At 40.3% G+C, this 25,265-nt stretch overlaps 1 protein-coding gene across 1 annotated transcript in view; it reads right to left on the minus strand.

The window, feature by feature from the left end:
• Positions 1-23,623: 23,623 nt before the first annotated feature.
• The window catches only part of LOC306738922 (protein-glutamine gamma-glutamyltransferase K-like), a gene marked incomplete at its 5' end in the record, with an annotated part of 17,666 nt that continues 16,024 nt past the window's right edge, over positions 23,624-25,265 (minus strand). Inside the window, 3 exons of the mRNA XM_079220850.1 lie at positions 23,624-24,470; positions 24,562-24,698; positions 24,794-24,954. Coding sequence (XP_079076976.1) covers positions 24,329-24,470; positions 24,562-24,698; positions 24,794-24,954 — 440 coding nt within the window. The 3' untranslated portion in view covers positions 23,624-24,328. The remainder of the gene's footprint in view (positions 24,471-24,561; positions 24,699-24,793; positions 24,955-25,265) is intronic.

A 25,265-nucleotide genomic window follows, 5' to 3' on the forward strand; every position in this document is an offset into this window, starting at 1 on the left:
AAATGCAAATTCTCCAGGTATGGAGACTGATGCCATTGGGTCCAGAAAGATTTTTTGATTTAAAATGTGGTACGTTAACTTCCCTTATTTAAATCATCAGGTCCTACAAGTTGTAAAATACACTAATAGCTGAATCCAAGGTGTTATTTAATTATCACTTTAAGCGTATACTGTTATAGGTTGTGGTTCTGTCTTTGTTTTTAAGCGATATTCAGCCCTACAGATTAGCTTTGTCGTCCCAAAATGTAGAACTACTGTCTTGACGTGTTTTGTCAGAGGTGAAAGGTTTGTAATTCTTTTGAATGTTCCTGTGATAAGTCGAGATAAGATAACACCAAGATGGGCTGGTTCGGGCATGAGTGGGTGGACAGGAATCTTGTTGTGCTGTGTGTGAAATGATAGCTGTTGTTTGTGTGCGATACACACCTTGGAAATGACTGTTACACAAAAAAGAAACATATGTCAAAGATAAAGGAATACTGTTGGAGCTTTAAAAGAAGAAGAAAGAAGTTCCTTAGAAGGCAACTTGCACTGCAGTGAAAATAAGAAGTTGTTGTGAAGAAGGCTTGCAAGTATTTATGATCCGATAACAAGCAATAAGTGACAGAAGTGCAGGGCTTTGACCTTTGTTACACATTTCCTGCTCAGAGAAACAGAAACAAAATATGTCCAGAAAAGCCTCCTGGGGGATTTAAGACAGCCGGGAAACGACAGTATTGCTCTGCCCTTTGGGAATTATGTGGGACGTTGTACTTGAGACGAGACACACACCAAGTCATAGTGTTGAGAGGAAAGTTACACTGACTGGATCATGATGGCTTTTACTAGAAAAACGATAGTTTGGATTTTTTGAAAGTTGCAAGTTGTTTGAGGTACTTATCTATAGTCATGGTTGTAAAACGAAGTCTGGTTGTATAGAAGTCTATGCTTCATGTGTTAAAGCTGCATTCTCTCTCCTGACCACCAGGGGGCGACTCCTCTGGTTGTATAGAAGTCTATGCTTCATGTGTTAAAGCTGCACTCTCTCTCCTGACCACCAGGGGGCGACTCCTCTGGTTGTATAGAAGTATATGCTTCATGTGTTAAAGCTGCATTATCTCTCCTGACCACCAGGGCGCGACTCGTCTGGTTGTATAGAAGTCTATATAAATTACTCTACTTCTTCTTTTTTTTGACAGGTCTCTAGAGCATCTGTGTTTTTCGTCTTACCAGAGTATGTTTTTAGGTAATACAAGTATTTAATTGTCACATTTTAGTCACCTGACAATTTCTTGTTAATCGTCCGGTTGTGCTTATAGCTCCACCCTCTCGCGTCTCTTCTGGTTTCAGAAAAACAAGTTGACGACGGCCAAAATTCGGAAATAAAGTCCACAAACCAATGGGTGACGTCATAATGACTACCTCAACTTCTTGTATCCAACTTAACCCTTTAAAACACCAAAGTCACACATTAATACAAACTAACCAATCAAGGTGTGTCTGACATCAAGGTAAACAGAAGATATTCTAAATAAAGCATTCACTTAAACTGATAGAGATTATTTTAGGTTTCTAAAACACGTCCATAGCAGAACATCACTTTGCTCCCGTACTGGTTCGGCTCTCTGGTTCTCCTCTCTCTGACACTTCTAAAAGTCAGAATTACCGCGTCTTGAAAGTATAAAGACTCCTACAGAAACAGCAATGTGAAGCATTCGGTTTGTGTAAATTGTTTATTTGGAGAGTTCATAGGTTCAGGATTTTTTCCCATTTTTAAAACAGGAACAGATGCAGACGATCTCGCGAAACACTTCTTTCATGTGTGTTCGCAACATTTCAGTCGCATCAGATTTTCCATCTCTACTTCAGGCTGTGAATGCAACACATTCTACATTTAAGTGGCTTTTGTTTGAAGAAAGTTCCTTCTCTTGAAATACCATCCAGAAAAAAACATCTTTATCCCCAAAGGGCTCTTGAGGATGAAAAGATTGCCATCTCTTGTATTTGACGGTGTTGTTCTTCCCACTGACCCCATTTAATAACAGTGCTTTGAATGCCGCGGCCGTGAAAACACTTTGATACGCATTCGACACGACTGTCATATACTTGCGTCTCAAAATCTATTTGTTGGAATGGAAATAGACTTCTGAGTCAAGGAGCGCAAGAGGCTCCCCGCCCACTCAAACCGGGTGACAGTCAATTTGGAAGCATTTCTTAAAAGGTCCGCAAAGGATGGGATGAATAGACTGCGGCTCAGGTGACCTGCAGAGACGCAGGTGGACTTGCAAATAGAAAACAAATTACTCCGTATTGACATTGTTTCTGTGCGCCGCGGGAGACCCGAGAACCAATATTCACAGCCTTTCAGAGGAGAAAATTGGAAGCGGTTCACATCCTCCTGGTTCACGTTTGAATTGCTATGGGAAACAAATACGGTGACAGTAATATAATTGTTATTGAGGCACTAAACACAGATGTGTTCCTCGAGGACTGGAGAGTGAATACGCAGACCTCTCCGGCTTTTATTTTTCTTCAGCAGATGAGAGATTCAAATGTGGTCCGCCGCTGCTCACCGGACGAAAACAACATGTGTTTCGCAGATGATAAGCAAGCAGAAATCATTCGGAGAAAACAAAAGAGCCCGGCAGTAAAATTCAATGGTGAAATGCTTTTGAAAGCCGCATGTGTCACACTCTTAGAAATAGAAAAGGTGCAAACTAGAACCGTGTAAGGTTTCTTCGGCTTGAGCCATCTGTCAATGAGGTTCCACCCAGAACCTCCGAAGGTTCTACAGAGAACCCGTCTGGTGTAATCCAAGAACCTAGACATGACACCAAGAGAACGACAAAACACGGAGATACAAGTCAGAAAAACATCATATAGTCAGGGTGTGTGTGTGTGTGTGTGTGTGTGTGTGTGTGTGTGTGTGTGTGTGTGTGTGTGTGCCTGAGCCTTTTTGAGATCAAATAACAAATAAAGTACATAGATGAGAGCAGATGTATATGTATGTATGTATGTCTGTTTCAATTGGTTTTCAGACCAAAAACACATTCAATTTGAATATTAATAGGGTGGGTGGTGCCATGTTTGTAAACACATAGTGAACGGTGGCCAGATGAAGTGCTGTTCTGTTGTATTGTAAATGATGTCGAGGTTAGTTTTCCCATTAAAATGTATATTCTATCATTACGTTTCCCCAGTGTGTGATCTGTGTGTTATTCCTAGATTTCCAGTTCATGAGGATAGTTTTCTTGGCGATAGTTAGGGCCACAATGAGTAATCTGCGTTTTATCTTGCTCAGGTTTATTGTTGAAATGTCTCCCAGTAACACCAGTGAAGGGCACAATGGGACGAAGCAGCGCAGGAAGTCAGACAGCGACTTAGTTTAAGTTATAAGTATAAGTTTGCACAGCAGCCCTCTTAATCATTTTTCTTGATGCTCTGTGTGCTTTCTTTCTTTCTGTTCTCTCTCAACGGAAAATGACTTCTAAGGAAAGGTTCTCTGTCCATGAGGTGTTGTCCCATCTCAGGTGACATTGAGGAGAATGTGTCTGAGACAGAGGATGAGGTACATGATGATGAGGCATCCTCCTCTGATGAGAATGAGATCATCAGTGTTGTCTTCCCAATAAAATTATAATTGTCAACAGGGTAGACTTAGTGCTGCTGATGTCATCAAAATGGTCCTAGGCCCCACAAGAGACGGCGTCAGCCATGTCCAAGACATACAGCATTTGAGCTCTTCATTACACCATCAATGTTTTATTTAAAGGGATATTGAGGTCGTCAACAAAACACACATAAAGTACCTGACACATACACTTGGGAAAACATTTAAATTATAATCATTTTCTGGAGTTTTAAATGGCTGGGGTCACATTGACCACAAGGGTAAAAGATGTCAGTATATGTGAAGGTAACAGGAGGGTTAATGGAACCTTTAGTCTGACAAAGAAATCCTGTGAAAAATGGTTCTTCAGAAAGCAACCATTCTGCGTAGAACCTCAGTCCTTCAGGAAGAACACTTATTTCCAATACCTGATAGTACAATATATACACTGCAAAAACAGCCCTTCTAGAAAGAAGCAAAACATTCTTATATTCAATCAAATCATCTTATATCAAAGCAAAAAAAACTTACCCCATTGGCAGATTTTTTTGCTTGACAAGATTTCCTAAAATAAGCCAAAAATCAAGAAAAAGTAAGGCATATTTTCCTAAAATTAGATATTTTTTTCTAATCAAAACATGCTTGACAAGATTAATATTCTTTTTGGGCAAAAAATATGACTTATTTTCTTGATACAAGGCTTTTTTTACTTTCTTGAAATTCCTTTTTTGCAGTGTAAAGAGTCAATGAGGTGTTTCAGGAGAAAACCTGGCAGCGTATTTATTGCAGCTTAGAGCAAGATGAATGCTGATCCTGGAAAAGGTTTGTCCAAAAGAAAAAGAAAAGAAATGCAATTTGTCCACTTATTTTTCGCATTGTACCACACCAGAGCTGTGGGAGTTATGAACAAAGACATCCTGGCAGCCGCTGCCGTTATCAACTCTTTAACTGGATTCACACACTGTGTGGAATAACACCTAATCCTCAAAAGCAAAATCGTGAATGCAGGAAACGGCAGCTCACCGTCACAGAGGTCAATGTAGAAACACATCCGATTTCTCCTGCCAGGGTTCTTAAATAACCCTGGTGCCCGAAACGTACTAATTACCCCCCCGTGAAAGGTCAATCATAAATGACTTTCCCCATCATTCATTTCAGCGCATTAATTGCTGCCGACCGTCTTTCCGATCTGGGCCAACAACTCTTTGACCTCGTTGATGTAAAACTGCAGTTTGGGACTTAAAAAGGTCGAATAGTGCCTCTCAAACTCAGCGTCACAGCTGCATGTTTATGACTCGCAGACTCTGCTCGACAGCCGCTGGCTCTCAGTGAAGGGGTGTGATGCCGAGTGACTGACAGCCAGTGAAAACAACCGGACAGGAAGCCGTCCACTTGTCTTTCCCATGACACTGGTGGGCAGTTTCTTAGAAACATTTGTCACAGTTCATGAAGCTCGGTTGTCCTCTTATGACTGCTGACAACAAGTTCATGCAGCCTTTTAATGTTTTCATATCGATGGCCGAAGAGCAAAACCTCCCGTCAGAAAAAATGCACTTTTCTGAGAAGGTCATTTCTTGTTTTCTTGCAGTTTTTTTTGCAGAATGCTATTTGTCAAGAATACCCAATACATGATACAAAATACACAAAATGCAAAAAATACAAAAAGAAATACAGAAAAGTGCAGATATGAGGTTTTCACCAAGTATGTATTTCCTTCATATGCGTTTAAAACAATGTATTGCACACAGAAACCGAAACACAAAACATTTTATTATTCTATTCATTGCAAAAATAGCAATTTGACTAAACTAAATGAATTACTTGGGTGCAATGGACAGTGCTATAAACAGAGCTAATCAATGAATGATATGAGCAAGAAGCAAACGTTTAGCTGCCTTGCCACGAACGACTAATTGAGGTTGAATAATGTTTTTTACGTGCAACTGAACGTGGGCTGAAAAAAACACAGAATTGGTATTCACAGGCCTTAAGACTCTGCACCTATACTAGTAGATCTGTGAGACACTACATCAGGCCGACAGCAGGGCGTTGAGCTTAAAGCTAACGCCGGCATGCTAACATGCCATGGGAACGTGACAATGTGAAAGAGTTGCAGTGATGAAGCAACAGATACATCAGCTTAATGTGCAGCTCTCCCCTTTGCTTTACGGAGCGTTAGTTTTTTATAGTTTTAGCTTGTTGTCCAGCCTGCAACTTTAACGTTGTGGTTGAGTCCCACTGCTCTCATAGGGTTGTTTTCAGCCATAGACGCAGCAGGTTTGAAGTAAAACAGCTATATGAAAAACACTTGCTCAACATTGTTTCTTTCCTACTTCCGTGTTCCGTTTTTCGAGTGTGGTGGCTTCCGTGGGCGAGGGAGGTTTCTTAGACTGCATCACACGTCTTCAGCAGAAATGTATGCAAATTGTAATACCCAGCATGCCCCAAACCAATGGTGAATAGACAAAAAGGTTAGAACTTTTACATTTTTGAACCGAGCGACACAGTGTTTTCACTAAAACTCCATGGTAACTCCTCAATTTTTCTTGCAGATTCTGATTCTTTAAGTCATTATCTTTACAAAGAGGGGTCTTACAACTCTGAAGGTTGTTGTTTAGGCCTTGAAGCATGGAGTTGGAAAAACCCGGGGGCGGCTCCACAAGCCATTTTTGGGGAATCTTGATCAAATTTATGCTCAGATCATGCTAGATGTTTATGGTTATGATTAAAATATGGTATGAAAGTGTCAATTTTGGAAACAAAAATTAGGGTTCGACTTTTTTGCAAAAGGTTATTAATATGAATGAGCGCACCGACGCCTCCCACACTGTACTCCGTCTTTACACGACTGTGAAAGAGACACAATACGCAGCCAGCTGGCGAACATAATGGAGCAGTTAGCAGCTAAAGAGCCAGATATTTCCCTCCGGAAAAAACAAACACAAGCTAAAACAAGAGTGAATAATGGACTTAAATTCATCAGGTAGATAATAAACACGGCAGCCAAATAAATAAATATGACGTTAGTGTGTATCTGCTGGATGTGTAAATATGCACAAGATTGCTAACCAATCTTCACCAACTTTGTTTTAGCGTCTCATCACGCAAACGTTTTATCTTAGTGGTTCAGGTATTTGGCTGTGGCCGTACTGGTTCCCTAGATTGCAGCTGATTGGGAAGAAGCCTGAGAACCAGTTCCCAACCACATAATAAAGAAATGCCAAAGACGTCTCAAAGGGCCTTAAAGACCAGCGTTTCTGGCTATCCGCTGAAATGAGGTCTGCGCTATGTTGAGAGAGGATGAGAGGGTCCTGATTGTTCAGTTATCCACCTCTCTTAAGCCCTCAAGAAAAGGTGCCTTCGCCACGCTGCTCTGCATTCCTAATTAGGAGCCAGTCCAAAAACCCTGTGAGCTGAATCACCCTCCAATCAACTCAGGAGGGTTGTGACGTTCAGCTAAAATGATTTGGGGGAAAAGGGAAATGACAGCAAGCACCAAAGATGAGGGAACGTTATAAAAATCAGAGGATCACCAGTGTAGGATTCATCAACTGCTATACCACGGATGTCCAAATATCAAATTAGACAGCACACCCTCTAATGCATGCTGTTTTCATCCCCAAAAAGTTGATGCCGATGTATTGTCTTCTCGTAAGATATTACTTATACTTACTATAATTTCAGTAAGATGATCTTTTCCTGTTGATCAAATACAATTTGCTACACTGGAGAAATAAAAGAAGCTTTCTATCTGACGAGAAAAGTCTGAATTTGGCCGTACAACCATTTACAGTCCGGCTCCCAACCTGTTCACAGAATAGAGAAGTACTGGATGTTCCTGGCACAAGATCTTTCAAATGAATCAGTGTTCTTTTTTTTGTGCCAGCTACCTTTTCGAATAAAGGAAAAGGAACAATGAGATATGGATTACAAAGGAATATTAGGCTTTTTTAGAATTCACACTAGAATGTCACGTTTCCTTTCAGCAGCATCGTCCCACCAGAAACTTGGTGGCTAAAACATAACAGATATGATCCTATCAAATGGGGGTATCAAAGAGGGTTAGAGCTCAATTCACCAAGACAATTTACTATCTCCAGTAACATCATTGCCAAGTGGCTAGAGAATGAGATTTTTTTTCTTCCCCTCCCTCATCAGTTTGGAACAGGGGATGAGGTTCAATGGGTGATTTTGATTTGAGAGCTCAGGCAAGCTGATCCTCGAATGCACCGCTCCTAATTACTCTCTGTTCTCCGTCTCGGGGAGATCCCATATCTCCAATTTTAGACTGAACCGTCCAGGGCCACCGACTCATGAATAATACAATATTGAGCGCCGTCAGGCTTCCAGGAAGCGGATTTGACAAACTAAGCCCGACACCCCCGATATGTCGGATGTCTGCCAGTTTGCCCGTTCGTGATCAAACACAACAACCGGGAGAGGAAGTACAAACTATATACTTCGTCAGTCCCGTTAACGGTACCTGGGCCTTGTGTATCGACCATAAACTGTATGAAAAGTGTGTGAAGCTCAAAGTGGCTCCAGCTGTCAACCTGAGCCTTAATTATTTATGCCGAACTTTAAGACTAAATATCATTTAAATGGGTTTAAGGGTTAATACAGAAATACCATTCCCATTGAATGAAGTATTCTACTAGTATTGGTATCACTTTAAGGGTACTGGTGTTGGTATCACTTTAAGAGTACTGGTATCACTTTAAGGGTACTGGTGTTGGTATCACTTTAAGGGTATTGGTATCACTTTAAGGGTACTGGTATCACTTTAAGGGGACTGGTGTTGGTATCACTTTAAGGATACTTGTATCACTTTAAGGGTACTGGTGTTGGTATCACTTTAAGGGTATTGGCTTTGGTATCACTTTAAGGGTACTGGTGTTGGTATCACTTTAAGGGTATTGGTATCACTTTAAGGGTACTGGTGTTGGTATCACTTTAAGGGTATTGGTATCACTTTAAGGGTACTGGTATCACTTTAAGGGGACTGGTGTTGGTATCACTTTAAGGATACTTGTATCACTTTAAGGGTACTGGTGTTGGTATCACTTTAAGGGTATTGGTATCACTTTAAGGGTACTGGTGTTGGAATCACTTCAAGGGTACTGGTATCACTTTAAGGGGACTGGTGTTGGAATCACTTTAAGGGTATTGGTATCACTTTAAGGGTACTGGTGTTGGTATCACTTTAAGGATACTGGTATCACTTTAAGGGTACTGGTGTTGGAATCACTTCAAGGGTACTGGTATCACTTTAAGGGGACTGGTGTTGGAATCACTTTAAGGGTACTGGTATCACTTTAAGGGTACTGGTATCACTTTAAGGGTACTGGTGTTGGTATCACTTTAAGGGTACTGGTGTTTGTAATGGTCATCCTTTTAAACGATACCCAGCACACATGTAATGAGACGCAAACAAGAGTTGATTCGAGCGGCTCGGCTCCATTATCACGAGACCCGATCCAGCCGTTAACAGTAAGAATCGGCCCGATATCAGTTTCTGATCGGTGCATCTCCAGGACAAACTATGCTTCTCTGTGCTATTGATTTTTTTTTTTTTGATTCATCCAAAGAGAAAAAAAAACCCATAGATTTGACATCTTGATTTGACAACCTGTTATGTTCATAATGGTGCAGATCTAGTGTTGTATCGACCGGCCCTCTGTTCCGCTTGATGACTGTCTGATCCATGCGCCTGCTGCAGCCCAATCTTCTTATTTATCATCTTTGAGGTTATTCAGACAGATGATCTGTGGGACGTTCACAGTGACGAGCAGGCACATGTGCAACGTCTGAAAAATGTTGTTTATCATTAGGATTTTCCCCCTTATGTAATTATTTAGTGAGCTCGTCCTCCATCTGCTCACCTTTGTCCTCCCCTTTAGTCACTCAGTGATGCAATGTGACGCTAAAAGTGCTGTATAAATCATTATGATTATTAATAATGTCAAAGGCCACCTGAGAAGTGAAGCTGGATCAACCTGAAGCTTCACTTATAGTTACACTCCACACAGAGTGTTTAACATGTGTGTGTGTGTGTGGTGAGAACCTTAATGTAGAATCTCTCCACGGCTGCAGTGGCAGATCATAAATATGATGCGTGTGATCAATTTAAGTCAGTTGATCTGTTTTAAAGCAGTGACGGGAGGGATTTAAAATTATCAATAAAATAAATAAATATATTATTTCAAAGAAAAATGCTGTAGAAAGTGTCCCGTACAGAAAAGAGGCCTCTACATCAACCTGTCACCTGTCAGTCAGGGATGCCGTCAGGAGACCATCTTCCATCATTTGGAGGCTGATTACTTTTGACCTCATTTTAAATGTTAATTCAGCAGAGAAATAGAGAGAGAGAGAGAGAGAGAGAGAGAGAGGGAGAGAGAGAGAGAGAGAGAGCAAACAAACAGCTCATCCAGATGAGTATACAGAAAAGTAATTTGACCGCCATGAATACACAGATTATTTTTATTTATTTAGGTGATGGTGCAGCCCCCCTCTTCCCACCGTCACCATTGAGAAGTCAAACAGCGAGGTGGAGGACGACAAACAATTGAAACCGAAAGGTGTATTTTTGTTTTCATATTTTTTCATTTATTATGAACAGGCTGTTTTTGTCTTGGGGGTTAGGGTTTCACTAGTGACTCTGCTTTAGCTCTTTGGCTCCGATCGGCATTGATGGAAACACGACCCCCAGGTGGGCGCGTTGATTTTCATCCCTTTTTTTTTCCAGCACGATGCTATTTGACAAAAAAAAGAAAGTAAAAAAAGATATAACCACTGTAACATTTTTTAGAAAAAAAAACAGTAATGGAAAGGGGTCTATCTATTTTTAACAGGTTTTGCCATGAGCGTTTAAACCTGCATATTAACGCTAATTTGGGTGGAAAAAAGTTTAGTGTACCACAACAGTAAAGCCAGCTCCTTATTAACAAGGAGCTGAAACTTCCTGTAAAGCTCTGTAGAGCCTGAGGGCATCATTTTATGTAGGTTCCTTTAATTAAAACGTCTGTTTCCAAGCTATAGAAATGTTGATTAAGCTATATCCTCTAATTATTTAGTAAATTAAGTAATGAGGGGGAAGGTTTCACAGTGCCTTGAAACAACACACATGCATGGTTGTTGTCTTTCAGTCGTCTGAGAGACTCTCAGCCCGACGCGACGCTCTGCAGCTCCTTGAGAATCGTTACAAACGGAGGCTCAGACTTTATTGACCGCCGCTGGCAAACCAAAACCCTTTCAGCGACGCGGTTTCAGGCACGACGAGGCTGCAGCCTCTTTTCATCACTGCACATGGGACCACAGTGATCTCTGATCACGCACTTGTTGCAGCCGTGGACACGTACACACAGACACACACGGATAAACATGCATAAAGAAAGACTTCTCGTGTGCATGCATGTGTACAAATTGCCACAATTCAGGGGACAAATAACTCGTGCAAAATGATTGCATGTGATGCACCAATGTCATTTTAAAATATCATGTCACATGAGAAAGCCATTGTGCCAAATTTATCTGATGTACTCTTGGTAATTACTTTGTTTTGAAAGGCCTACGCAGGGCAGGGCCAGCTTTCTCTGCTGGATCACAAAGTTATAGCTATTTTATCATTTTTCTTCACAAATACACTACATGTATTATAGTTATTTTTCCCTATTAGCTTATTTTATCATTGCACAGCTCTTGTCTTCCTCTGTTGCTCTGCTTTGCCTTTCAAGGAGAGCTTCTATCCAATCAGATTGCTACGCTACCTACTTAAGGTGCTTTTAATGTAAACTGCTGCTTTTGCTTTTTAATGAATGTAACAGTGAATAAAGACTTCCCCGTCTCTACAGGAACACTGCTCCTTAATTTCATCATCTTCCGTCCCAATCTCCAGGTGATGTGGTGGTTAATTTTATCTGTGATCTTTAGCTTTATCTTCTATCTTTATAACCGTAACCTTTTCCTGATTAAATCCTTCAAACACATATTTTTGACCCTTTCTGTCTGCTTCTCTCTGAAATAGTTTTTCCAGCAATTAGATGATATAAATGCAGGGAGTGCAGTTAGTGACAGTGTGGGCTCCATGGCAACGTAGCTCTGACACGGGGGCTTAACCAAGGGTCAGTTGTTGTAACATTGAATCTATAATGCAAAGCTCATTTATTTAAGCAATAAGGTACGAGAGGCAGTACTGTGTCGTGCAATAATGGACTGTTCAAGGGAGTTGTTAGGCCCGACGTGCAGTACATTATTGTAGACACAGTACTGCCTCGAGTACCTTATTGTTTTATAATACGGGTACCTGCGACTTTATAAATAGTAATAGTAAGCTCCCTTTCAGCACGAAATAGTTGTACCCACCAAACGTTGTGTATCGCATTTCAGCGACAGAGAAAATAGTCCCAGGACGCACGGGACGCACATACGGGACTATAAAACTGACTGGAACCGGTTGGAAGCAGGTGGAGGATGACGCGCAGCCACCGATGTAAAGAAGTGCTCTCGCTGCTTCTGTCCGTCTTTTCTCCGTCTTTTTTCTCCTCCATGATGTTTACAGAACTTGCCTCGCGTGGGGAAATTACCGACGTAATTATCTCTCACTGGAAATTATCATGATTTTGTGGTCAAACCCTTTTCATTCCTCATCTCATTTTAGGGAGGAAGTGACGTTGTGTTGTCGTTCGTTATGCTAGTGTGGGGGATGCTACGTGAGCTTGTTAGCTGTTCCGTTTGAGCTAACGTTACTGTTAGCGAAGAGCCCCGTTGCAATACTGTGAACACTCAAGCAATAAACCTGCAAGTTAAGGAAACCAACGTCTGAGTCGTTACTGCGGACGTTACAATATCAAAGTTTACACCAACATGTTTGGTAACTGTCAAGCTTGAAATGACAACTAACGGTCGCGCAATTTAAATCTACCTGTTATTTTAAGTGCGCACTGATATGGAACGCTCTAAATGTAAACAGGCTGTACAGTACTTTATGGCTGAATAAACTACACCTCGTGACTCACTCTCATCAGAATGCTTGGTTTGATCTACCCGTATTATAATTTTTTTATAATGCATGCATAAAACTGAGTTGTGATTTACAAACGTATATCTTTTTCTAAATGGCTGGTTGACCGATTTAAGTATTTATTTGCTCTTATTGTGATTTATAGATAATGCCTATTTTGAATTGTTTGCAATGGGTTTTTTAAGTGGATCCATAGAAAAAAAGTTTTGGGGAAAAATGCTTTAAAAAATATATATATATTGTTCCTGACAAATGAACTAATAAGTCAACATAATACAATACTTTGTGAGACAGTTGCGTAGGAGAAGGACGAGTGAATCAAGTTGCAAAGAGGTCGAGCACCAGCATGACCATATTGGGCTTTTCCCACATGAACTGAGCATCTAGGGTTCAGCGGTTCAGAACTATTTTTAACAAGCAAACTTGCTGGACACGTACGGTGTCAACGCCAAAATACTGACAGGCCGACATGGTCAGATGTATGCAACACTGCAGCAGGGCTTACATCACTTAGATTACATCGTCCATGCTACTGGCACTTTCACACATGTGCCGTGTTATCTGCAGGGAGTTCAGATCAGAAAGAATGTAGTAATGCATCACATGAGGCTGCACCGACAGCCCCCGACCCCAAGAAACAACAACTCTGTGCTCCCTCCCAGCCCGGGAGAGAGAAACACAAAACATCTTTAACACACACACCTCGAGTCTCGGTTTCCCTGCTTCTCCTCGCGCACCGTGACCATCTAGAGTGTGTGTGGTAATTGAAATGAAGATTGCCAGCTGAGCGAGTAGGATGCTGCTCTGTGATGCAACATCGGCTACCAGCTGGAATGTGGGAGTCCCGACGCAGGTCTTTAAAGACGGAACAAATGTTTAAAAACACGTTTAAAAAACACGAACAGCAGTCATTCAGAACGTGAAGAGAGAGGCACCGTCCCTCAAGGGGCTGTATTGATTCCAGATTCCAATAATCTTGTGGTTTATGTGCACAAACATTTGTTATCAGTAAAAAACATATTGCAATATCGATGGCTCTTGATCCCCCACCTTCTGGCACCAACACCAGTCCAAGGATGTGGAACAACTTGTTGGCTAGAATGTGCATTTAAAACGAGGATAAACTCTCTATTTTCATATTATTCTGTTTGCATGAATGTAGTCTTCTTCCAGCTCACGGAGAAGCCGATTTTTCGATGATATTTTGAAAGTCTGTTTCTGATCCCATAGTCTTAGCCTGGGGCGTCCAGAGTATTATCTGATAAGCACTGCACCACCGGGGATATCCATCTCTGGAAGCTGTAAAACATATAGCTCAAGAACAAATTATAGGCCACGGAGAATATTATGAAATTGTTAAGTGAGCCATGTTCAAGTTCCATTCTAGAGGTAAATCCTTCTATAATTAGCTCTCATCCACCTTCAAATATATGAAAAAAAATCATTGTCTTAAAGGTCAGAGGAATGAGAGGTTCATCACAACTGGAAGCTTCATTAGCAGCAACACCTCTCTTCTTCTGCTGAAGGACACGTTGTTGACACCTCAAACTACATTTTACGTTACATTTGAACACATCATGATAATGTTATATTTACCCTGCTTTATGGTCTGTTTGACTCTAAACGGAACATCATTTACTAAATAAATATCATGCTGTATTGAAGAAGATTTGAAAGATAAAATAAGATAATCATTTATTAAACCCGCAGTGGGGAAATTGCAGAAACTAGAGATTGAGACATAAACTCATGTTCTCTCCTGACCACCAGGGGGCGACTCCTCTGGTTGTATAGAAGTCTATATAAATGACTCTACTTCTCTTGATGTATTCCCTCAGTAAACATTGTAAACATGAGTTTATGTCTCAATCTCTAGTTTCAAGTCTTCTTCAATACAGCATGATGTTCATTTAGTAAATTATGGTCATTTAGAGTCAAACAGACCATAAAGCAGGGGACGCTTTAGGTTCTTGGTAAACGCTGAGAAGTAATTGGGACATTTGCCTACATCTGCACCTCAAGAATATAGCGGTATAAGTGAATTTTCTGAACAAAGTGCTACACAGGACAAATAACTATGTCATGAATAAATGGATTTCTTACTTGGGTGAAACATCAGGGTCGCTGTGGGGCTGTGATATAAATCAGATCTGATCAAAGTGCAATCTGCCTTTTCATATCCTCCTGCAGGCTGTGCTTCCTGTCATAGAAGATCTGCACACGGTCCATCAACACACAGGAAAAAAGATAATACAACAAATGACTGCTGTGGGAATTACCCAAGGTACAAAGCAGAGAAATGCTTCCTGTAAGAGCGACACTCATCTATTCTGACAGAGGAGGCCAACTTTGAATTAAATAAGGGAAACAATTATGAAGCGGCCCCCACACAAATGCCTTTCATTTAGTCACCGCAACATTACGCTCCACTTGTATCTCCCATATCACTTCACATTTACTGATACATCACACACGAGACGGCAGGGGGTCACCGCAGATTGCCAAGGCTGTCGACACACTTAGTGCATGATTTTTTTGGAATTAGTTTTTGAATTACAGAGATGCTGTAAGTGTATCTAGGTCTATCCAGATGATGCATTATTTAAGTGTTATTTTGCAGTTTTAGGGCAACTAAGTGAAGTTATAACAGTATTAATTGCATTATTGTTGTCATTATTATTTATTTTGTTTATTTCGATCTTTTTTAATGCAACAGTATTTGTCTTTTTGTGTTTTATTCATGCATTCTGATTTATCTTGTTTACAAAGGGAAGCTTGGCCATGTTATGTATTCTTGGCAAATGATGCTTCACAATAAAACCATTTATCACAGAAATGATGGCGTTCTGACACCGAGCCGAGCTCTGGTGGGAAATCAATTAATTGATAAGCCGATGGACAGAACTTTAATATTCAATGTATTATTTCAGTAATTTATTATTATAAAGTATGTATTTATTATCTTTGCATGACCATGTTCAATTTAAAGCTTTCAAAAAGATAGGAAAATGACGTATCTCTGGCTTTTAGACTAATAGTTAATCAAAATAAGCTTTTCAAAGATGTCACCTCCGGCTCTGGGAACTTGTGATGGACATGTTATACAAAAAGTTTAATTAAAATATAATTGACTGAACAATTTCTCAAAAAATTTATAAAATACAAATATGTAATAAAATTAAATTAGTTGTAACTGGAGATATTTGTTTAATACTTACTCCATGTTCTTGAAAAACAAATGTTTACCTATAAAAATGATCTATAGAGTCAAACAGGCCAGCTGATGCTTCACCACCACCGCGTCATCACTGGGCATGCATTTGTATGTGCAGGCCTTTGAGGCGCATGAGGGAACCTGCATGTTTCTAATAGACTGTGTATAAGAAGTGGGCGGAGTCATTGTGATGTCACCCGATGTCATGGTGTTTTGAAGCCTCGAGTCGCCATCTTGGAATACGACTGCCGCCATGATGCTTTTTTACGCAACCGATGAACGGAATTCACCAGTCAAGCGTTTATCTCTTCTAAATTATTATATCTTCTCAAAATATTTGAAGTTGAAGTGTACAAATGGGCAGGAACGTTCATTTACGTCCTTCCCCTGATGTATGAATAAGGCCTGTTGTGGAATGGGACCCACTAGTTGTTTTAATGTTTTTATTTTGTTTAGATATACCCCAGATGAAAAGTTTATGAAACACAGATGTAACGAAATGGAAAACTAGGCTGCTCTGAGTTTCATAAATCCATTATGTAAAACACCAAACTCAAGCCAGGGGAAGCCACTCACACTAATCAGCTCCACTATACGTGTCAGACATGAGGGCTTGATTACCTCGGCTCAGGAGGAGAGTCTGCCTCAAAAACTACTCATCAGATTTCAATGACATTTCCTGGGAGATCAGGAGGCTTTGAGCAAAAATAGAACTTCATGGTTTTTGGTGTGGCCATTTTAATTATAGTGATTCATATTTTGGTTTCTAACTCTTGAACTGCAAGATGTAGATAAAAAAATTAACTTTCGTTCTTGGTCCGAAACCATCTTTTGAATATTCTCACTACACCTTTATCCATATTTAAAACATAATATATTAGATTTTTCTGTAACTGCTCAAATAATGTGGGCGTGGCCTATTTGGCGTATAAAACCACCAGTCCGTGTTCCTTAATGCAACGGAATTTTGTTCAGAGTCCAAGGAAACAATAATAGAGGATGTCCATGTGTGGATTATGAGACCATGGCCCCTCCACCGCTCCTATATGGGAGCAGACACAGACTTCATAGTGTTTAGCCTCCAGGGGTTTTGCTCCACTTTGTTATTGTTTTGTTCCATTATAAGGCGTCATCATGAATTTTGTTGTGACTCATTTTAATATATTGCAGTCACCACAAAGTGCAACCTCAAAATATTAAATTGCAACTTTTTACAACTCACAATTGAATGTGAATTAGTATTTACGGAAGTGCCTGTTTACAGCATTGAGTTAGATTGTGATTACAGATATTTCTGTCCTGCATTCCCATGTTCCTTTATTCCCATGTTCCCAAGTTCCTTTATACCCTGGGTCCTATGTTCCTTTATTCCCTGGGTCCCATGTTCCTTTATTCCCTGGGTCCCATATTCCCAGGGTTCCTGGTTTCCAAGGGCCTATGTTCCCAAATGTACATGTTCCCATGGACCTATATTACCGGGGTCCTATGTTCCCAGGGTTCTATATTCTCAATGTTCTATGTTCCCAGGGTTATATGTTCGCAATGTTCTCAATGTTCCATGTTCCCAGGATTCTATGTTCCCAAGATCTTTTGTTCCCAGGATTCTATGTTCCCAGGGTTATATATTCCCAATGTTCCATGTTCCCAGGGTTCTATGTTCTCAATGTTCCATGTTCCCAGGATTCTATGTTCCCAAGATCTTTTGTTCCCAGGATTCTATGTTCCCAGGGTTTTATATTCCCAATGTTCCATGTTCCCAGGGTTCTATGTTCTCAATGTTCCATGTTCCCAACGTATTTTGTTCCCATGGTTCTATGTTCCCAGGGTTATATGTTCCCAATGTTCCATGTTCCCAGGGTTCTATGTTCCCAAGATATTCTGTTCCCAGGGATCTATGTTCCCACGGTCCTTTGTTCCCAGAGTTATATGTTCCCAATGTTCTATGTTCCCAGGGTTATATGTGCCCAATGTTCTATGTTCCCAATGTTCTATATTCCCAGGGATATATGTGCCCAATGTTCTATGTTCCCAATGTTCTATGTTCCCAATGTTCTATGTTCCCAGGGTTCTATGTTCCCAATGTGCTATGTTCCCAGAGTTCTATGTGCCCAATGTTCTATGTTCCCAATGTTCTATATTCCCAGGGTTATATGTGCCCAATATTCTATGGTCCCAATGTTCTATGTCCCCAGGGTTATATGTGCCCAATGTTCTATGTTCCCAATGTTCTATGTTTCCAGGGTTATATGTTCCCAATGTTCTATGTTTCCAGGGTTCTATGTTCCCAATGTTCTATGTTCCCAGGGTTCTATGTGTCCAATATTCTATGTTCCCAGGGTTCTATGTGCCCAATGTTCTATGTTCATAGGGTTATATTTGCCCAATGTTCTATGTTCCCAGGGTTATATGTGCCCAATGTTCTATGTTCCCAATGTTCTATGTTCCCAGGGTTATATGTGCCCAATGTTCTATGTTCCCAATGTTCTATGTTCGCAGGGTTATATGTTCCCAATGCTCTATGTTCCCAGGGTTATATGTGCCCAATGTTCTATGTTCCCAATGTTCTATGTTCCCAGGGTTACATGTTCCCAATGTTCTATGTTCCCAGGGTTATATGTGCCCAATGTTCTATGTTCCCAGGGTTCTATGTGCCCAATGTTCTATGTTCCCAATGTTCTATGTTCGCAGGGTTATATGTTCCCAATGCTCTATGTTCCCAGGGTTATATGTGCCCAATGTTCTATGTTCCCAATGTTCTATGTTCCCAGGGTTACATGTTCCCAATGTTCTATGTTCCCAGGGTTATATGTGCCCAATGTTCTATGTTCCCAGGGTTCTATGTGCCCAATGTTCTATGTTCCCAATGTTCTATGTTCCCAATGTTCTATGTTCCCAAGGTTATATGTGCCCAATCTTCTATGTTCCCAGAGTTCTATGTGCCCAATGCTCTATGTTCCCAATGTTCTATGTTCCCAGGGTTATATGTTCCCAATGCTCTATGTTCCCAGGGTTATATGTGCCCAATGTTCTATGTTCCCAGGGTTCTATGTTCCCAGGGTTACATGTTCCCAATGTTCTATGTTCCCAGGGTTATATGTGCCCAATGTTCTATGTTCCCAATGTTCTATGTTCCCAGGGTTATATGTTCCCAATGCTCTATGTTCCCAGGGTTATATGTGCCCAATGTTCTATGTTCCCAATGTTCTATGTTCCCAGGGTTACATGTTCCCAATGTTCTATGTTCCCAGGGTTATATGTGCCCAATGTTCTATGTTCCCAGGGTTCTATGTGCCCAATGTTCTATGTTCCCAATGTTCTATGTTCCCAATGTTCTATGTTCCCAAGGTTATATGTGCCCAATGTTCTATGTTCCCAATGTTCTATGTTCCCAAGGTTATATGTGCCCAATGTTCTATGTTCCCTTGACAACATGAAACTTCTGGAAAGTGTTCTCATTGTGTGAACAGAACACTGAACTGGGGAACCGATACGCTTCAGGCTTCCTGTTTCCTGGCTGACAGAAAGAGTTTACTGGTTTCTAAAACCAACAATCATCGTCAATGTTAAGAATCTCACGTCCGCTCTTCCAGCACGTGGATCTCCACAATGGGCGTCCTCTCTTTTGTCTGTCAGTCAAAGACTTGTTTAGAAACTTGTTTATCTTCACACGGCCAACGATGGAGAAAGAAGATGAAAGAAACCTTCTCTGTGAACCACATTTTACAAAAAATGATCCTTTTCAGACACGAGGGTCCACGGACAGAGGGAGCTGTGGATGTTGTACAGGTTGTAAAGCCACTGAGGCGAACGTACAAATAACAGTTAATTGAACATTTATCTATTGATCTATTTCATGTTCACCCTCCAGCATAGAAACAAAACTGTTGACATTATGCAAAAGACTAATTGAACACAACTTGCCGGAAACTCCAACAGTGCAACAAAGGAATATTTTGTCACGTCTGCAGTATACATTTGCAAAAGCCTGTACACTGTTTGTAAGGAAAGTGGGTGAATTACATTAGAAAAATGGCTGGATAAGTATCAATTTGGGTCAGACTATTTTGTCTACTTGTTAGTAAGGAATTGCACAACATGGCACTGTGTGTGATGATGACACTGCACCGCCTCTCTTTAGACTATCAGGTAATCACCAAAAGCATCAAACTACAAATGCAATCATTTTTGGGCACTTACTTCGTTCCCATCTTCACCACTTTTGAGGTCAGATGCAGAATATAAATGACAGGAGATGAGCTCCCCACAGATTCCACGTCATGAATGCAGTATGCACACATGGCCTGACTGCCTGCCATATGTCTTCATTCTTAAAAGGTCATCTCATCTAAAATGTCATTCGCATTAACTTTACTGCTTTGTAAAAATGCAGTAAAGACAAAAAGAAATACAGCAACTGTGACAGCACTTAACGGAGACATATCATACTCATTTTCAGATTCCTACTTGTATTTGGGGTTTCTACTATAACATGTTTACATGCTTTACAACGCAAAAAACACCTTTTCTTTATACCATCTGTCTGAATATACCTGTATTCACCCTCTGGCTGAAACGTCTCATTTTCGCGCCTGTCTCTTTAAGACCACCCACCCGAAAACAGCCCAGTCTGCGTGTGCGAGTGGCTTGCAAAGGAATTATGGTGGGAAAGTAGTTGTTATAGTAGTAGTTATATATATATATATATATATATATATATATATATATATATATATATATATATATATAAATATATATAAATAAATACATATATATATATATATATAAATAAATACATGTATATATATAAATAAATACATATACATATATATATATACATATATATATGTATATATATATATAAATAAATATATATATATATATATATGTTTTTATAAAGGGATGATGGTGTGTTTTCATAAAGATCTTTTCAGTAATTACAGAATTGTAATTCTCACCTATAAAATAGACATCCTCCCGGCGAATGCCTCAGTGAAACGAATCAATCACCCCCATGTTCTGTGTTACATTTGTGTTGAACACCGGTGACGTGACACTTTATGAAGCCGTGACGTCTCTTCAGCCTCGTTTGAATCACATGTTTTCACATCAAGGCAGCTCACAGAAAAAAAAGTGCCACGCTGGGTTGACCTAGTTCACATTTTGTGGGTTGGTAGACGCTCCAGATACACAAATGTATTCACACAAGCTCTGAGAAAAGGACATTTTTCATGATGTGTCTTTAAATGACAGTCACGTAATCAAGCTGTAATGTGGTACGTGGAAAGTGACGATATCAGCTACTTAGCACAGGAGCTAACTTGTTATCCCGAAAGTCAATACCATATCTTATACTGTATATATATATATATATATATAATTTTTTTCTCAATTGACAATGTGTTATCGACGTGTTAAAACCTGTGAACACAATCCTGAAGACGATTACGTTTCCCTCCAAACGTTCTCGAGGACACAGTTTAGTTTTATGGGAACGTAGAGACAGGCAAGGAAATAAAACATAATGGAAATTATAAGTATTAAATTACAATTATACGTTTTATAATCACACATTAGCTCAATTTCTACACTTCCATATTCCTTGATTTATGCATTTATACAATGTTGAACTTGGAGGACTGTTGCTAGTGTGAGTGGGAAGCATGGACCAGCATGCAGGCGTTGATTTCCCTGAAGTGTATATATATATATTATTATTATTTATTTTTGTTTTGACCGGCCACAGAAAGCAGAAACCATTCAGCTTCATCACTTTGGGTCCTCTGCAGACGACTAATGACACAAAACCCCGAAGGCATCAATCTGCCTTCATTTGGAGCCAATCAGCCAGGTTTACTTTGCCAAAAAGATATGAATCAAACGCACCCTCTCCAGAGGCATAATCAAAACATACACACTGTGGATAAACAAGTACACGTTCCCTTCTTTGGAAGTGACGAACACTGTACCGGGATTAGTGACTCAGAAATAGACTAAACAGAAAACCTGAGCGAGCGGGAAGACTGAACACAAGCAAACAAGCATTTCTCAAACAACATCTCAAATAAAACATATAGATATTAAACAGTGGAGCTTTCGTCTCAGCAAACACACCAACATTGACTAAAGGAAATTATACTTGGAGTGGAAGTGGCTCCGTAACGAGCTGCGTTCAGACCATTTGATCTGCGTGGGTGTAGCAGAGTGTCTCCAACCATGGACTCACACTATTTTACATTGATTACTTTGTCAGAGATTAATGTTCAGGTTTGATTGCAGTTGTATATCCATTATTTTGTTAAGGTTAGGTCTACCTTCCATCTCGCAAACGTCCCACAATGCATTTATTTTGTATCGTATTTGATATATTTTTTCCTCCCGTCCGATTATCAATGATATTAAACAAGTGTAACATTAACATCATGTTATTATTACTAATGTGATCAAATTATGTAAATAGTTGGGCACTTCTTAAATCTTACTGGTGTACAGGTATGGTTGTCTACCTCCCAACACTCATATTTTGGGTGTGTAATGTGTTTTCGAAAACAACATTGAGAAGCAGGCGGTACCATGGGTGTTAAAGGTGAGGCCAATGCAGAGGTGTATAACACTTGCATTCTCTCTCCTGACCACCAGGGGGCGACTCCTCCTACAATTATAAAATGTTTGGTTGCCTAAAAATTCCTTATTTAGCATTCGGTTGCACAGCTCCCTCTAGTGTTACTTCTGGTTGTAATAAAACACGATGGACACGGCCAAAAGGACAAACTAGATATCTCAAAACTGTCTGTTAAATCGAGTTAATTTAGTCACTTTATCTGGAGAAGCTTTTGGTTGAATTTGTTCACGTGCTCAGGCAGAAGTGTCTCTCTGCAGAAACTGCCCAGTTATATTTCTCTCCTTATCTGAGCCAATGCGTTAAGGGAATGAATGAGTTCATATCAGTGTGAGTAGTCGTGGGGGCGGAGCTCAACTCACCTCAAGGGCTTAACTTTAGGCTCTGGCTAGAATTGTTTAGGATCAATTTATACTGACACTCAGGACAAGTCGGCAACACCTGCTCATATAGCTTAAGACAATCAGTGACCTCTCAGTAGTACACATTAATACAAGACTTCTTGATAAAGCATGTAAAAAAGGAATTGCATTGTCGTGCAGATTATATCAGTTACATACATCAAACATGGATTATATTGTAGAGTAAACACACTATATACGTATTCTACCACAAGGTTGAGAGCTGCCCCCGTTATGCGGTCTGCAGCCCTAAAAACACCGTAGCCTTTAAAAAGCTGTATTATAAGAAATAAAACATCCGTATAAAAGATAGATAATGCAGAGAAAAGTATATAAACCCTGCTTTGTTCTGCAGCACGTCTGTGAACACAGCTACATGCGTTTGTTTATAGGCTAGGCCCCTAGAACCTGATGACACAGCTACATGTGTGCATGTGTGTTGCCTATTCACCACAAGGTTCTCTATCTGGTGACTTGTACCTAAGGACAAGTATCAATCCAGAGCTCAGTCTATGATGGATTCACATTAAATTGCAGGCCCTCCAACAAGTCCACAAACCAATCGGTCAACATCAAAGTGACCAAGTCCACTTTGTGGATTCATTCTATGGACAAGACGCACACAAAACAGTTAAAGATAAATTTGATCGATAGCATTTTCTTTTTCAAATATTGTTGATCGTTTTGGCTACGATGAAAACCTGACATGCATGAAGCTAGCCAGCTAAACCAGAGGAAATGTTTACTTTATTCAAGGTGAACAATCTAGGATGGACGTAGCGGAAATGTTAGCGTTAGCTCTGTGGAGTCCTAACACTCGTTTAAGGCCAGTCAGGTGGTTACCTGTCTGTTAGCTCGCTGTCAGTAGTTAGTTAAAACCCTCGTGTTGTCTTGGGGTCAAAATGACCCATCAACACACATACATACATATACAGGGTCATTTTGACCCGAAGACAACACAGAAGCTTCACTAGTCAGTCGGCCGAATGCCAGCGACACGCTAGAGTTACGCTAGACCAACGAGCTCTGATGAAATGGTCGCAGCAGATACGGTAATCTTAATCTTTGTAATGTCGCAACAAATCACCGGACGCAAGACTACATTTCAAATTGTTTAAATAATACAAGAGCATTTGCAGCCGTATTTAGACATTTAAATAACAATTATTTCTGTTAACACATAGCAAAGTAAGCAAAATATGCATTCATTCTATATGAACATAGACCTAAAAAAACCCAATAAAATCATAATGTAGTGCCTGTTTTTACAAAATTCGGGTCAAAATGACCCGTGTACGAGTGTATATGTGTTGATGGGTCATTTTGACCCGAAGACAACACGAGGGTTTAAGGGACGACATAAAAAAAAGGGATGAGTTTGAGCTAATACTGGTTTTCATAGAATATAAAAGTTTGTGTCCAATTTTTACTCTTCGTCATTTTTATAAAAGCCTTCCATATGAATGCATCGCTATGAAGTGCTGTTGTTTTATTCCTCCACCGTGATGTCGGTCACGCCGTGAACCTGTGTGAGCTGCTTGCAGTCCAAGGAGGCCAGAAATGTCCTGTGTCCGGCCAGAGAGGGGACGAGTCGCTCAGTCAGAGACACGGATTGACGACTGCCAATATCTCTGAGGGTAGGACAGGACATGACAGTGTGAATCACAGAAGATGGAGCTAAAAGAGATATAGAAAAGTCGATTTCCTCCCTCCGCCCCTCACCCATATTGAATCTTTCGAGCAGTTAGGAGGCCCAGTCCTTCAACGTGGAAAATCACCGCTTTCAGCACCTGTGGTAGGGGGTTAGTAAAGGAAATCTCTACCGCCATCTTTTCTCCTACCACTGCCTTTCCGATTTGCTGTAAAAAAATTAATGAAAAAAAAGTCAGATCAGAATTCACATCTTAATCTTCTTACCAGTGATATTTCTGTGCCGTGTTGTTTGGCGGCTCACCGTTATGATGAGGTCTGGGGTCCTGAGGCGGAAACTGAACTGAGTGGCGAGGACCTGCTGCGTTTCTTTGACGCGGCCCGACAGCGTCAGCATCAGGGCCGCCTGGTCCACCAGCTGGTCCTTGTAGTCTTTGTACTCCAGGTTCCACTCCAAAACCTTTACTGTAGACCGAAGAGAGTCAAAGTGAATTTCCATCTTTACCAAATTGTGTTTTTTTTCTTTACCTTTTTAGCTTAGTATAGAGTAAAATTGTTGAAGAAATAGTTTGATGTGTTTGCTTTCTTGCTGAGTGTTAGATGAGAATACTAATCTTTTGTTGTCTGTTATATGTAAAGCTATACCAGCAGCCGGTTAGCTTAGCCTAGCTTAGCACAAAGACTGCAAATACTGTAGACAGAAGATGTTAAAAGTGTATTGTATTGTATTTCCTACCAAAAAAACCTCAAATTTCTTCGTGGTTAATCTAAAGCTA

This window comes from Taurulus bubalis, assembly GCF_910589615.1.
Source record: "Taurulus bubalis genome assembly, chromosome: 7".
Taxonomy (NCBI): domain Eukaryota; kingdom Metazoa; phylum Chordata; class Actinopteri; order Perciformes; family Cottidae; genus Taurulus; species Taurulus bubalis.